The sequence below is a fragment of the Triplophysa dalaica genome, chromosome 1 (assembly GCF_015846415.1).
Source record: "Triplophysa dalaica isolate WHDGS20190420 chromosome 1, ASM1584641v1, whole genome shotgun sequence".
Taxonomy (NCBI): Eukaryota; Metazoa; Chordata; class Actinopteri; order Cypriniformes; family Nemacheilidae; genus Triplophysa; species Triplophysa dalaica.
In genome coordinates, this window is record NC_079542.1 from 23,897,029 (window position 1) to 23,911,837 (window position 14,809).

At 38.7% G+C, this 14,809-nt stretch overlaps 3 protein-coding genes across 11 annotated transcripts in view; 1 reads left to right on the forward strand and 2 right to left on the reverse strand.

Annotated features, from left to right (window-relative positions):
• Positions 1 to 5,274, reverse strand: part of mark2b (MAP/microtubule affinity-regulating kinase 2b) — a 52,069-nt gene extending 46,795 nt beyond the window's left edge. For 2 of the 7 annotated variants that reach the window (XM_056753454.1, XM_056753445.1), the window contains exon 1: positions 4,257 to 5,272. In XM_056753454.1, the coding sequence (XP_056609432.1) occupies positions 4,257 to 4,307 (51 nt within the window). In that variant the 5' untranslated portion in view covers positions 4,308 to 5,272. Of the gene's footprint in view, positions 1 to 4,256 lie in introns of all 7 variants that reach the window. The other 5 variants (XM_056753424.1, XM_056753432.1, XM_056753439.1 and 2 more) reach the window with 5 other exon arrangements.
• Positions 5,275 to 5,438: 164 nt separating this feature from the next.
• Positions 5,439 to 9,869, reverse strand: krcp (kelch repeat-containing protein). Its single transcript, XM_056749995.1, has 13 exons — positions 9,683 to 9,869; positions 9,231 to 9,392; positions 9,080 to 9,152; positions 8,819 to 8,878; positions 8,451 to 8,712; positions 8,213 to 8,344; positions 7,939 to 8,126; positions 7,617 to 7,813; positions 7,418 to 7,509; positions 7,030 to 7,084; positions 6,748 to 6,845; positions 6,457 to 6,551; positions 5,439 to 6,364 (listed from the first exon to the last, which is right to left on the reverse strand). The coding sequence occupies exons 1-13, from the start codon at positions 9,742 to 9,744 to the stop codon at positions 6,230 to 6,232; spliced, it is 1,611 nt and encodes a 536-aa protein (XP_056605973.1). The 5' UTR covers positions 9,745 to 9,869; the 3' UTR covers positions 5,439 to 6,229.
• Positions 9,870 to 10,675: 806 nt separating this feature from the next.
• Positions 10,676 to 14,787, forward strand: adad2 (adenosine deaminase domain containing 2). Of its 3 annotated transcripts, XM_056751802.1 has the most exons (9): positions 10,689 to 10,804; positions 11,140 to 11,316; positions 11,395 to 11,697; positions 11,881 to 12,016; positions 12,280 to 12,447; positions 12,998 to 13,212; positions 13,348 to 13,582; positions 13,859 to 13,991; positions 14,136 to 14,787. In XM_056751802.1, the coding sequence occupies exons 2-9, from the start codon at positions 11,181 to 11,183 to the stop codon at positions 14,244 to 14,246; spliced, it is 1,437 nt and encodes a 478-aa protein (XP_056607780.1). In that variant the 5' UTR covers positions 10,689 to 10,804; positions 11,140 to 11,180; the 3' UTR covers positions 14,247 to 14,787. The 3 variants fall into 3 exon arrangements, with proteins under 3 accessions (XP_056607774.1, XP_056607780.1, XP_056607769.1); XM_056751796.1 differs by having other exon boundaries at positions 10,676 to 10,804; positions 11,153 to 11,697; XM_056751791.1 differs by having other exon boundaries at positions 11,140 to 11,697.
• The last annotated feature ends 22 nt before the right edge of the window (positions 14,788 to 14,809 follow it).

Below are 14,809 nucleotides of genomic sequence, written 5' to 3' on the forward strand. Positions count from 1 at the left end.
TCTATGCTATGCTTCTATTGGTCAACGTCACTATAGCGTCATAGCTGTCGTGAGCGACCAGGAAAAAAATTAAACATGCTAGTCTTTCTGTCGTAATGTTGTGTGACCTCGCAGGAGCACTTTTGGTTATCGTATACTATGGCGAACTATATGAGATGGCACAATTGAAGCTTACGTCTCGATGGCCCATGTCGTTTTCAAATTACTCATATATCCTACGACATGCAAATTAGGCCAAAATCGAGCTAAAATCATGTAATCTGGAGAGGCCATAAATGAGCCAAACTGTTCCTGGCAGTGGTTTCTATGAAGTCTTAAAGGGGAAAGACACAAAACAGACCTTTTCTGCCTGAGAAATTGAACATATATTATATGTTTTATATTACTATGCCATCTGAGAGACAAAAGAAACATGTCATGACCCCTTTGTGTCAAAACTAAAGCATTTAGAGTTATGTCCTTTTAAGATTAAATCGCTTTGGATAAAACTGAGCAAACAAGGAATTACTGACTGGCAATCCCTACAGATTACATGACTATAGTTTGTTGAGCATCTAAAACGATAACATACCTGAAATGCTCTTAAGTTCCTGTTCAGTATCCAGGGAACATAAACATACTGATATATTAACAAATGTATAGCTTTAATGCACTAAACTGTATGCATAAACGTAAATGTTTGCACTTACACATGTACCATGGTGTATTACAAATTCCCCTTTTATAGCATCAATGTAGCACATGACCTATTTTGTTAATAAAAGAATACCACATCACAGTTCACAGTTTGAGGACTTTGACGACCCTAATGGGATAGTTCAGCCAAAACTCAATTTTTTTTATAATATTAGCCATAATGTGCAGCCTCTGCACACAATCGCAATCTACTTCTTGTAGTAGTTGGTGGCGGATGGCATACCAGCGTCTGGTACCTATAGAAAGGGAGTGTTGAGGCTGTACAGTATGGCTAATATTATTAAAAATGACGTTGAAATTTATGAAAATATCGAGAGAGTCACTTCACGAAACGTCAATATGTCGCCAGGATCCGCTTTAGGAACTCTTAGAACGGCAGACCCCGTAGACTCCATTTATATGAAGCAGAGAGGGCTGCAGATTTACCAAACAATCTTCTTTATGGTTCTACTTAAGAAAAAATGTCACCTACATCCTGAATGGCCTGAGGGGGGAGTAAATAAACGCCAAATTTGAGTTTTGGCTGAACTATCCCTTTAACTTATAAACAAGACGTTATCTGTTAAATGAGGCATGACATGCCTGACAGTCCACAAAAGCTTCATCTACGAGCACAAATAGTGATTGCCAAAAGATCAAAAAGATGCAAGGTATTACACACTATTCAACTGACATAAAACATCTCAGTGACACCCCAGACCATCAGCTTTAGTATTACTGCTTACAATAACCAAATGCCAGTAACACGATTGATCCCAGAATGCTAATTTTACAGAAATGGCATGGAGAACACATTTAACTTCAGGGCAGGATTTGATTTTGTCCATTGGTTGGATCGTGAGAAGTGGGTGTTCTTGTTGTCCAAACCATATGAAACCAGATATGAATAATAATTTGCAGTGGATTGAGGACTATTCCACGCCTGGAACATCAGCATCCACATGTGAAGAGGCTTTTTAATTGAAGGTCAATTTCACCCCATGAGAGATCTAACAGGTTATTTTGCAAAGTTTTCTCTATGTTCTATAACAAACCCATTTGGCTATTGCCCAACAATATTTTCCCTGTGTGTGCATCCTAGGTGACGTGGACTGGAAAGGAAAGTAATTTTAAAGGCAGAGGAAGTTATCACACTCTGACGAAAGATAAAGACAGACATTGTTTGGAAAACCATACCATTTCTTTCTTGTGCAGAACACAGAAGATATTTTGAAGAATGCTGGTTACCGAGCAATGGCGGTAACCATTCACTACTATTGTATGTACTAGGGATGTGACGATTACTGGTTTAATGTATAACCGTGATAATAACGTCCAACGTTTAGTATTACCGTATCATATTTGATTTACTGTTAAACCGTCCTAGTGTTATGACTTGAAAAACCCAGTCCAGCATCAAACAAAGATATCAAGAGTATAATGTAGATGCATCATGAAACATGGGTTTTGTTCATTTATGTCAGGTGTAAATTAGGAGTATTGATATTGACACGTTTACTCCATATTTCTGTTAACAAATGTAAATCAAACATTTACAGGTAAACTCAATATTAAATTTGGTTTTATATTTGATAATCGTGATAATGTTGTTCACTATAACCGTGATCTGAAATTTTCACACCATTACATCTCTAGTATCGACCAGGGGTGCCTCACACGTTCTGAAAAGTGAAGTTGATGGCTGTTTGATCGTCCCCTGGTGGCTGGCTGCAGCGCATGTCGTAAACCCCGCCCTCTCCATGTAAACAAATGGAACAGGAGCCACATTATATAATTTAATTAATTACTTCAAATATTTTTTTTCGGAATATCTTTTCTGATATTTCAATCCGTTTTTTTATGACATTGATGTGTGTCCAAGTGTTCGTTTTTTTATAAGTTTGGTTCATGTTAGCTATAAGATGTCATAAAAAAGAGGTGCGGTAACATGATTTCTTCGTTTACGATTGAGTCATCAGGGAATATGGGTAGGACAGTGATACCGCGCTGCACTTCGTCCTCACTACTGCGCAGACTCTGGCTCCACTGACTATTCCTTCCGTGCATGCCCAGGCTCCAAACTGGCGTTTTGGGGTAACATGTCAGCCCCCTTCATCAGATGTGTTCCGATCAGTTTTCTACAATGGAAGGAAGCAGTGTCACGCCGTCCATCTTATATTCAGTTTATCGTATGGACACAAAACCAATGCAAGTCAACGGGTACCACCCTTGTTCTGTTACCAACATTCTTTAAAATATCTTCTTCTGTGTTCAGCACAATAAAGAAAGTAATAAAGATTAGAAATGACATGAGGGTGAGTAAATGAAAGAATTTTCATTTGTGGGAGAACTATGCCTTTAAGAGAAGCAGGTGTAAGGCTTTCTCTCTAAATCTGTGCTGGGATTCCAGTGATCTGTAACAGAAGCCAATGGTGTCAGGTCACAGCACCAGTAAGGTGACACACGGAGGACAAAAAACCTCTGCGTTCACACTTATTTGGGTCGCGTGTGCTTTTTGATGCCACAGTGCTGGTGAGAAGACTGACATGGTCCTCAACTCAAGATCATTTGATCCACATGTCCTACTGACATAAACACTGCTGTCAAGTTTATTCTGCCTAAAGTGACGAAATAGCACTGCAAACATATAGATCACATTTCCAAAAATGCAAAGCATGATCCGAATCATAAACATAAATGCAGCCTCAGTTTCAAGTCCGATTTTTATGCAAAGCATCCTTCATTGTTCCTGAACAAACCCATAGCGAATAATGCAAAATTATAACACATTTTCATACCTCTCCTCCTACATAGCAGGCTGAATCTCACCCACAACCTCACTAGTATGATTAACACCACTGATTCATTTTCACATGTTTTCTCAGCTAAAACACACACCCTCTGAAGAGGTTAGAGATCTCGATAGGGCATCCACAGAGCTGGACAAGGAGATAAAGTCCTTCTCTCTTCAGTACAGCACATAACATACACATTTTAGTGATGGTCAGCTTCCATATTGCATGAAGCACACTCAGCATTAGTCACAGTGCATGAATTATTAATGAGCATCGAATCTGTTCGTCCTCCTCACTCTGAATGGCTCGGTTTTCCATCCTTTGGTAGTCACACTGCAATCTGTGCCTTATCACATTGAAAGGGGCAAGGCAACTTTCTTCATATTTTGTAAGACAAAATAACCACCTGTTGACTCTTTAGCCCAGTTTTAAACACCAGAGTAACGTTAACTTTGTCCGTGAGAGCAAGATATCTGACACACAAGATGACAGTGTTTATCCATTGAATAACTTTAAGAATGTACATTATAAATAAAAGGAGTCATACCAACTTTATGACATCAGCAGTAAGGAAGAGCAAACCTTGAAAATCAACCCATTAAAAGTTAAAGGAAGTCACGTTGCTTGACGGAAAACTCTTCCTCAACTTGTTTCTTTCATAGTCACCTGTCACGTAACTTTAAATGCTCTTAAGGTCAATAAAATCTGCCGCAGAATGTTGTAGTTCAATGCTTGTCAACTTAAAATGTACACAGCTATGTGAGTTTATTAGAAGATGCGTCTCACCTGGCTTGATGAGTTCTCTATAACACCTACTCCTTGAGGCCGGGTTGACATTTTCGCCCTGGAATTCTCACAAACAGGGCCAAAGGGGGAAATAAAAAATGAGAAGTTTTCAGTGGTGGAGAACCATTTAGAAGCTGGTTATCCGAGGCTATTCGTTGCGTTTCAGATAGAAGATATCAACGTTGCTAGCTAGCCCGAACTAGCCACGCAGACAGAGATCAACAAGTTGAAGCCCAGCATAAGTCCAGGATAAACAGGTCCTCAGAAATGATTTTTTAAGGATTTGAAGTTCTCCTAAAAAGGCTAGCATGGAACTGTCGTAAATTTGTGTTTGCTTCGCTAGCAGATCAATCAACTTATAAAAACAATTCATATACTTCCAGTTCCTGAGAATGGTTGTAGAGATCACGAAAAGAAAGCAGTTTGATCTGCACCTCTGCGTGGCACGTAACGTACACACCGATATAAAGCGTTAGGCCGACAAAAAATCATTTACAATTTGACCGACCTTCAAAAAACAATAAGTGTCAACAAAAGGTTGAAAAAAAACTCCTCATTCAGTTTCAGACAAACGAACCAAAAGTCGCTGGAGAGACGACAGACGTAAAGAAAAACAACCTTGAGTGTTTATACTGAAGGTCTTACAGACGATAGCCGGGTTTCCAAAATGATCAATCCCCAAAAATCCTCAAGATCCACAAAACCGTCTTCTATCACTCAAGGGTGGTCAGAACCGGTTCTTGTATGATATGAAACGTCTTCGCCTTTGCGCTGGGACTCACGTCCGAAGACAAACATCCACGATCAGGTTGTTAAATCCATGATTGGCTGTGGTGGTGGTGAAATTGGCTTAGGTGGCGGGGATCGGTGTCGTACTGCGGCCGAGCTGCTCAAACGCTCGTGCCTGATACCGGAACAAGCGCGAGAGGCAACATGGCCGATCTCCGGAGCGCGCTGTACGGGGAGGGGCGGCGGATCCGTACGAGGATCCTGTCACGGCGTTAATCAGTGCTCACATACTGCGGTATTCGCTGCTGCAAACGGCGACTGCAGACGTCGGGTGACATCATGTGGTCGTTGTTGCCGTGAAGATTTTGAAATACAAGCAAGGTACCCGAGGAGACGTTTAAGACTTTCACATCGTGACAAATTAATTAGCTATTAACCAAAGAAATCAGACGCTGACCTTTAAAAAGATTTAATTTTGAACAGATTTGCATATTATACAATAACATTTCACATAAAACATTCCAAAGTAGTGATGTCCACCCACCACCTCTTGTAATGGGCACGATATCAGGTGTAGGTTTATAAAATCCATCTCGTTGGAAAAAAATCATGGAATTAAGATTTGCATACATTAAGTTACATATTTCAAGTCTTATGAAGCCATGCAATAGGAATTTATGGGAACATGACTAAACTTTAGTTGCGCACTGCAAATATTTCACTTAAGTCATAAAAGCTACTTTTCTCCAAAGAAACAGAAGGAATGACGTTTATCAATCTCATTTAAGTGCAACCTGAAGTGATGGGTCATAAGGTTATATGTGATTGGAAAGCAAATGAGAAAGGCACGATTTTCACTGAATATCGACATCAAATCTGTTGTATGGATCCAAACGTGGAACATAGCACACTTTCAGGTACTGGAACATTTGCTAAATAAGCTGTGATGACATCAAATATAATGGTCAATAATGACATTTCTTGGTGACTTATTCCTAACAAGCTGCCAGGCCACAACCATGATATAAAACATAGTCCCCATGGTTTACACACAAACAAATGCTAAGTAAGTGACATATTGCAGATACCTGAGTTACACACTATTACATGTCTAAGGTAATTACACCATTTGAACCATTTAAATAAATCCACAAACAATATTGAAATACCATAGCATAAAATGTATGTAAAATTGGGCGATCTCAGTGTCTCCTAAATGTAAAATTAAATCCGAACACAAATATTTATTCTTGTTTTAGCTCATTTACTGGCATAGTGATAAGGTCAGAGAAGAAGCTCCCTTCATTGTCACCCCCACCAAAAACCATCAGCATTTGTGAAGCTGGGTCTGAAAGTTCCTCCTCCTCATCCATAGATTCCTTTAAAATAGGACACGAGCATAAATCACATTTAAACCTGTCAAGACTTAAACTGATTAGTATATTCAGTGCATAATTTTAATATGAAGTACCTTTTTGCATGTGAATGGCATGGTAATGATGGAATGTCCTGCTCTTGGTATGGAACTCAAAGGGGGTAGAGTCAGAGAAGACCAGCAACTAGTGTCTGAAACACAAACATATTTAGAAGAACAATAGGAAATATGCTAAGGATCAAAAATCTATAAAACAAGCTTAAATAATTCGAGAAGTACAAGCTCTATCAACAGCATCTGTGGCATCACTCATATGTAGAGGCAAGGTATGAAACCCTGAGCAAGTATGGAGCAATAGAATTAGGCCAAGAACATCTTAATCTGCACCTGTGTTGAAAATGAATGCGTCACTCAGGGCACTAGTCCCATTGTAGCCCCCATGGATCAGGAAACGGCTGTCTGAGACAACAGCACAGCCATGCCAACTGTGATACAGGAAGAGTCAATAAATCAATTGGACAAAAAATGAAGACAAAACCTTAAGTTTCCCGACCAAGTAAGCCATGCATTATTATAAAAGAAGGGCATCCAATACTATAAATGTTAATTTAACAAACTTCAGAGTTATAGTAAACCAATAGTCATAAAGTAACATGTAATTTCAAAAACCTTCTGGGAGAAGGGGCAACTCCACTTGTCTTTACAGCAGAAAATTCCATCAAGCCTGAAAAAAAAATAGATTTGACTAAATATTAACTATTTATAGAGCCTTGAAGTAATTTTCAACTAACCGTATTTGTTACATAGACATACTAGACATAACCAGGAAACCTAAACATGAACAGTAGCCTCACTAGCATTATGAAAAATGTATTTCTCCACATTTCACAGACAAAACTTTACTTTCGAGGTAAAACTAAGCCCTAAACTTAAAACAATTTTGCACAAATACAGTAGATGTAGGTTAACATGAGACTGGATAAAATATTCACTTGGTAGACTTTACCACACAGTGAAACTAAAGTAAAAGCAAGTAAAACATTCTCAAATTGTTTACCAAGGTCTAGCATGAACATGTCATTGAAGCAGACAGGGGTGTCCCATCCTCCAAACACATATATTCTTCCTTGCATCACACATGAGGAGTGCCTGGACAGATTGATAAATATCCATTCATGTAACAGAAAATTCTAATAATCATGCATCTTGAAAAAATATACTGACAAGCACTTCAAAATATGCTGAAGTGGTCTTACCCAGAGCGAGGAGCAGGCTTCTCTCCAGTGACAATGGGCTGATACCAAATTGCCATTTCAGGGTTAAAGATGTAGATGGAGTCACTGCAGCCATCTGGCTCTGGATGGGGGCGAGGAAAAACTCCTCCAAACACAAAGAGCTCTCCTCTGAACATACTGCAGCTGTGATAGGCCAGGGGTGGCACTTTACCCTGTGCCTAAAATGGTAAACAAGGATATACTTAAATCTGTTTAGTGATCAAATGTTTCACATTTCAAACACATAAGGAAGGTTAAAAGCTGGTTTGTTGTTACCTTTGAAATAAACTGCAAACAAACTAACCTCAACCAAAGTCCAGCGCCAGCTTTGTGTGTCCAGGATGTGCACATCATTGAACCATTTCTTGTGCTTTGAGCCGCCAAATACAAAGATACGTTTTGATTCTGGGTCATAGGTTGCTGTGTGCCCGATACGAGCCTCAGGGGTGGGTCCTTCAGCCAGAGTTTCGGCAGGTACCCAGGATAGATCCTCTGAAAAACATCAGTAACAGTTATAACCAACCAGTGATAGCGTGGTATCTTACAATGCAATACCAAATTAAGACTTCTAAATTTACCTGTGCACAGTTTCCAAATGGGATCTTTGCAGAACTGCATTCTGGCACCTTGTCCTCCAATCGAAATAGCTGTCTGTGGATCAATGGGACAGAGAGTCTGACCCCAGCGACCTGACGGTTTGTCCAATGGAGCTGGAAAAGGATGCAAGTTATAAAACACACAATTCCTAACAAAGTGCACATGCGCATATAATCCTGACCTGATCTAAATATGCAAGTAATAGCAATGTTCACCTACCAGTCTGTGAAGGAGTTTTGGATTGCTTTCCTTTAGCTTTGTGGTTCTGAGAAGTGGCAGCTGCAGTTTGTTCTTCTTTTTGGGAAAACAGACGTGTTTGTCCTCCCCGGGGATTGTTTTTGATCCGTCTGTGAGGTGTTGCTTTCTCTGAGCCATTAGGACAGATATTCTCCTTTCCTTTACCTTCATCCACCACATCTTCCCCCTGTGACCTCTTCCTCTTGCCCATACACTCCTTCAATGCAGAGTTTGTAGGGTTGCACTAGAAAGGCATTGAAAGTAAACACTGACGTGAGTAATAGTAAATATGCACCTTTGGTGTGGTCAATTAATGCATAGTCTGCAAATAAGCGTAAAGCCCATTTCACCTCTGGTGTGCATTCCATCTGTGAAAATGTCAGCACCTGGTCCAATAATTCACTTGTAGTCTAAGGAAATATGATTGGAAAATTTGAATAAAAAAAAAAATCATACACAGAATAGCCAACCGTTGCCCCATAAGTTCTCTACACAAATCGAGGTCCATGTGTGTTCTTGGTTAAATATTATGTGATTCAATTTAAAAATATATATCAGGAGATACATCTGGGCTTTGTTATGCAACCTATTTTTTTTCAATAAACACCTACTTGGTTGACTTTGACAGTTAAGGTTGCTCCTTTCGACCAAACACCATCTTCAGGAGTCTCCCATGAAAGACATCTAAAAAAATACAAGAAAATGTTTTGTAAGAGGTTCAGAATTTAGGCTCAAACGATTTCATCTAAGTGTTGAACTTACTTGCTAAATGGTGTTAGTTTTGACATATTAATGGGGATGTTCTCTTCATCTGTGAATTCGACTGAAACAGAATCTCTGTTTCCCCAGTCTCCTCTGGTGAAGAGAACGATTTGCTGGACACAAGGCTGGATCTCAACTGAGTTCTGCCATCCATCACGGCAGCTGTGAGGAATGATAATGAAAATAATTATCTCAAACAGAACGTTTGTTATATAAACATGTTATACATTTAAATCAGAGAAACGACATAAAACAATGAAGTAATTGCAGCATTATGTATCATGCTATGGTTGAAAGAAAGAAGTTCTCAATATGTAAGTTATACAATGTATAAAACAAGGCTATCTGAACCGCTGTACCATGAAGATAGACTTTCGAGCGGCGTAGAATTAGAGTCTTATTAAACACACAAACAGCCTTGCATGCATGTTTAATTCAGTAAACAACATTACCTCCAAACGAGCCGTGGTGGCTCATCTACTGCAAATACTGCATAAACGCCGAAGCCTTCCATTAGAAAGCGTTTAAATGTATATTCAGTAAAGCTGATACAGTAAATATCCAAAAACAACACCACACAACTACTAAATCCAGAGGTCTATTTCCCGCCAACCTGGCTCGTCCCGCAATAAATATAAAACTCGCGCCATCCCCAACACACAAGATTCATGGAGCTCAGTGATTGGATGAGTGGGTGGGGGCATAATGGAATTGACCAATCCAGTAGAAGAAAAAGAGAGTCTTCCTGTTGTTAAAATTATTGATTGACAAGCAATCTCGCCAATGGATGAATTACGTTTGACGTGCGTTTTTCTTTATGTACAGAAAACTGACAGAATTCTGTTGAGAAATGAAAAACGCACTTATTAATATGCAATCAACCCAACAAATTGAATCAACGAAATCTTTTAAAATAAATGAATCTGAGTTATTTTGAGTCATAATTGAATTGTAAATTGTAAAATCATGCCAGTGACGATTTTGGCTAAGAAGGTGGGTCATTGCCTGGCTGGACATTATCAGTTAGCAGAAATTTCACTAAATAAAGAGAAAAACAAAGATTAATCCAAAGAAGTGGATTGTTGAGTGTTGCTTCATAATACTGCTCAAAGGCGACATCTGCTGATCAGCTTTAGATCGTGAAGGGTTAATATATGAAGAGTTTGGTTCCAAAATGAGATAAATCCTTTTTTTAAATCAAGCTTTTTATTATCTTAACATGTTTTTATATTGCTTTATTATGTTAGTTAGCTGTATTTTTGCTGTTTTTTGGGGGGGTTATTATGGCTTAAATCAAAACAAACCAACTGCAGCTTGATTGATTTTAATTGGAATACACAACAAGAAAAATCTATACATTTAAATCTATAGTTTAAATAAAGTGTCAAAAAATAAGAATTTATATATGTACAATACAAATGCGAGCACTGTCACGTGACTGCAGTGTCGTAACGTATCCGACTCTGCGTAACGTTACTTTTGTGCTTCATAATTAACGAGCGAGCGAGCAAGAAGTGATCAAGGAGTGCTAATTAATAACTGGATGTGACAATAAACAGCATTTACTAAGTCAGGTACAGTTAAACAGCGTGTAAGCTACTCCTGTGTTGTTATTAAACGCCAAATAATGCTACAACTTTACATTTCAAATAAAATCAAGCTTCGCGAGCCTTTTAGCGTTTGGGCGCTGACCACGAGTCAGTTTATTAAATTACATTTACACAAGTTCTTATGAATTCGGATATGCTTTAAAGTAAATCCAGTGTAGTATTTTGTGTTCAGTATCTAAGCCCGACAAAAAAGAAACAGTTCTCACAATTTATGGCTGAAATACACGAGTCAAATGCTGACTGAACACAAAATCTTTATTTCAACGTGTGATGTCTCTTAACATGAACATAAATTGCAGTGTATCAATCCAGGTTTTAATACGACACCATAGAGAAGATAATGGCAGGTCATAGTGGCAATGCAGAGGGGAAACGTCTTCCACGAATGGCTGCCACATTTATGATGCGCTTTGCCTCTGAGCGCGAGCCCACCCTTGGCATCCACAGGGCCAGCTGTCGGCCTCTTGTCCATTACAGTGAGTTTGAAGATTCTCCTCATACTGGAGAAGATTGTGATTCCACTCAACCAGACCTTTGTAACCTTGCTGATATAGGGGAAGCTTGTAATGTAGGCCCCCAGACTTCAGAAATCCAGCCCCTGGAGTCTCCACCCCATGTGGAGGACCTGGGATCTGACCGAGACTCTCCTTCTGCATGGAGTCTGTCTGAAATAACAGCAAGGGAAAACAACCTGGAAGGACTGGAAAACTCTCCACATGAGCAGTCTGTGAAATTTACAGACTGGCACAAAAAACGCATAACAGCTGTATGCACTGAACAGTTCGACAGGCTGCTCAGGGAATGTCCAGAGTACCACAGCACCAAGAGCTGCTTCGCTGCTTTTGTACTGGAGAGAGGTAAGTATCTGTCCAACCTCCAAACAAAACAATTGCTGTACTTTTGGTGAAAAGTGCAGAACTTGTATTTGGCTGTGTTAGAAACTTTACAGTTGCCTTGTGTGTATATAATATACCTAAAAAGCTGGTTTTTAACCGTTTTTATCAATGGTTAAATATGTTTGATATGTGTGTGTGGTACAGGTGGGCAGCGCTGTGACGAATATGAAGTGGTGGCTCTGGGATCGGGTCTCAGCTGTTGCAGTGGTTGGCTTTCTTACACAGGCTCTGTTGTACACGATGGCCACGCCATTGTACTTGCACGCAGAGCCCTCAAAAGGTGCAAATAATTGAGTGTAGTGAAAGACAGGGAAATATAGACAGAGTTATTACAAACACTTACTCTACACAAGTGTTGCACTGTTCAGAATATAACAATCTTTTGTTCCAAATGAAAATATTTGAAATGTTACTTTCTGTATTTCAGAATATTTATGCACGTTATCAGTTTCTGGGACAGATGTACTCACATAAACTTAATAATAGACTTTAATCCACCGTAATTAAAAACATATATATGTCTTTTCTTGTGTGATGTCACAGGTACCTGTACAAACAGCTCCTGTTGTTCTACAGTTCTGATCCAGAACTGCAGCAGCGCTCCATATTGGAAAGCATTTCATCTGAACGACTGCTTCAGCTCAAACCACATACTTATCTTCACCTGTACACTAACAAAACACCCAAAGGAGCAGCTCACTGCATACTTCTGTAAGTACCAGAAGTTTTGTTGGCAGAGGATTGCGTCAGCGTCAAAAGTGATAAGTTCGATCCCAAAAAAACACATTTTGATAAAATAAATTATAGATTGAATCAGTGTTGATCAATAAGAATGAAATTGGCATCTGCCTTTAGAAAGGTCAAACGTGTGCTCTTGAATGAAAAATCTTTTATCATTTACTCACCATCAAATGCTTTTTTACATTTTCTTTCTACTGTAGAACACAAAAGAAGATTTTTTGAAGAATGTTGTTAATCAAACAACATTGGCCCCTATCGACTTACATTGTATGAAGACAAAACTACTGAGAAATTTGTCAAACTATCTTCTTTAGTCTCTTACAGAAAAAAAGTGTCAAATACATGTGTACGAAATGTTGACAGATTTTTTATTTTTGGGTGAACTACTGTTATCTCCTTTATATTGTTGCCAGTTGAGTATAGTTTGTCAGCTTGTGTATGTTATACGTAAAAAATATCTACTGTATATCTTATAGATAATAAATAACTGTATGTACTTTATATATATTTGTCTTAACAGGAAGTCTGACAGCAGTGCGTTCTCCTCTTTGAAACTGCAGTGCCATGCCAGAGGCTCTCTCATTCCCGCTGCCTTCCTGCTTCCCAGCATCGGGGGTGCTCGCATCTGCTGCATGTCCAGCAGTGATAAACTCACACGCTGGACTGTCACTGGAGTGCAGGGAGCGCTGCTGAGTCATTTTATTAACCCAGTCTACATTACCAGCATTGTACTTGGTAAGCTTTGAGGATCGGCAAATGGCTGAACAAGTGACATTTAAAAAAAGGCAGTATAAATTGTCTATTTAAAGTCATTTCTAAATGCCAAAAGAAAAGTAGTATTTGCTAACTCTCTCTTCGACTGTTTCCTAGGTGATTCCAGGCACTGCTCAGAGAAAGTGTCTGAAATTATCAACAAGCGCCTGGGCACTGGGTGGAAGGACCCACTGCCCCCTCCATTTAAACACACCACTGTGCTTTTTCTGAGTGGAGAGAATGTAGGGCCTGTCGAGAGCTCAGACTACTGCAAAAACCTCAGTGTTAACTGGTGTTTGGGTGACTCCAGTATTGAGGTTTTGGACTGCACAACTGGATATGCAATCAACAAGTCAGTCATACTGTTTGCACTTTTGATACACTACATAAAGATACATTGGTAAAAAATGTATTTGAAAATTTTAGTTTACTCTGTTAATAACCTTCCTTATTTACATTATGTTCTTGCCCATTGCTTTGTTATTTTAAATTATATTTGGTGGGTATGTGGGATATTGATATATTAAAAAAACAGCTTCTGAATGATTTTCATTTAATAGTGCTTGGTCTTATTTATAAACTGTAACTTATTTCTATACTGAGATTGCATTTGAAATTATTTTTTCAGTTCTCCATTTGTAAGTGGTCCTGGATTCTCCAGCAGACTTTGTAAACGAGCGTTTTACTTCTGCTTCAGGAAAGTCTCAGCACTGGCTGGACATCATGACTTTGTGTCATTTGCCACATACTTCAATGCTAAAGTATGATTCTTTAGTTAGGATGATAACATTATCATCAATTTAAAATAAGTTTTTTCTTTATACATTAACTGTTTGAGTCTGAAGTAGTATAATGTAAACGTAACGCATTGTGTGCACTGTTAAACTGTCGTCTGTTCTATCTAGATGGCTGCTCATCTATATCAGGAAACCAAGACTATGGTCAATCTACAATTCTTGGCCAATAACGCAGGACCTTGGAACTGCAAACACTTGGTAGATTGCTTTCTTCGTTAAATGACAGGTTGAACCAGGTTTAGGATTCTCTTAGGATGCCAGCTATTTCAAGCTTCAACTATTGCTTTAAGTGTTTGATGTTCGACTGATTTACCTTACCTTTGCTTTTTATAGGTTTTTGATGTTTAAAAGCAGTCATGATTCATAGTGTTCATTATCAGATACTGAGGTGGTTGAAAAGTATATGAGTGTAGAACTTATAGATTTCTGTTGAAGATGTTTTTGTTCCAAAATGTGAAAAATACCTTAGAGAACTACCAACTAGTTTGATTGTGCGTTAGGTAATTTTTGTGTGCTTTCATTAACTTTACTTTTGCAGTGTTTGGATTATGTGTTTTTGTTTTTTTTGTAATTTCTTTAGTATAAAAGGAGGGATGTGAACAAATTTTCTTGACTCACCCACACATTAATGTTACAGTAGTTTAACTCAATGCAGAGAACACATACAACAGGCATGTAAGGCTTGTGCCTCTCATAATTCATGTTGTCTCTTATTCCTAGTTTGTAAAGCAATAAGAATAAATAAAAAATACATTGTGAAGATGGTTCGTTCTATCAGAGTA

Excerpts from the sequence above, each read along its gene's own strand:
- krcp (XM_056749995.1), bottom strand. The coding sequence starts at position 9,744 with ATGGAAGGCTTCGGCGTTTATGCAGTATTTGCAGTAGATGAGCCACCA. Across the intron at positions 7,814-7,938 it reads GGCGCTGGACTTTGGTTGAG|GCACAGGGTAAAGTGCCACC; the intron begins GTTAGTTTGTTT and ends TTACCATTTTAG. Across the intron at positions 7,085-7,417 it reads CATGTTCATGCTAGACCTTG|GCTTGATGGAATTTTCTGCT; the intron begins GTAAACAATTTG and ends TTTTTTTTTCAG.
- adad2 (XM_056751796.1), top strand. The coding sequence starts at position 11,181 with ATGGCAGGTCATAGTGGCAATGCAGAGGGGAAACGTCTTCCACGAATG. Across the intron at positions 13,213-13,347 it reads CATTACCAGCATTGTACTTG|GTGATTCCAGGCACTGCTCA; the intron begins GTAAGCTTTGAG and ends ACTGTTTCCTAG. Across the intron at positions 13,992-14,135 it reads CCACATACTTCAATGCTAAA|ATGGCTGCTCATCTATATCA; the intron begins GTATGATTCTTT and ends TGTTCTATCTAG.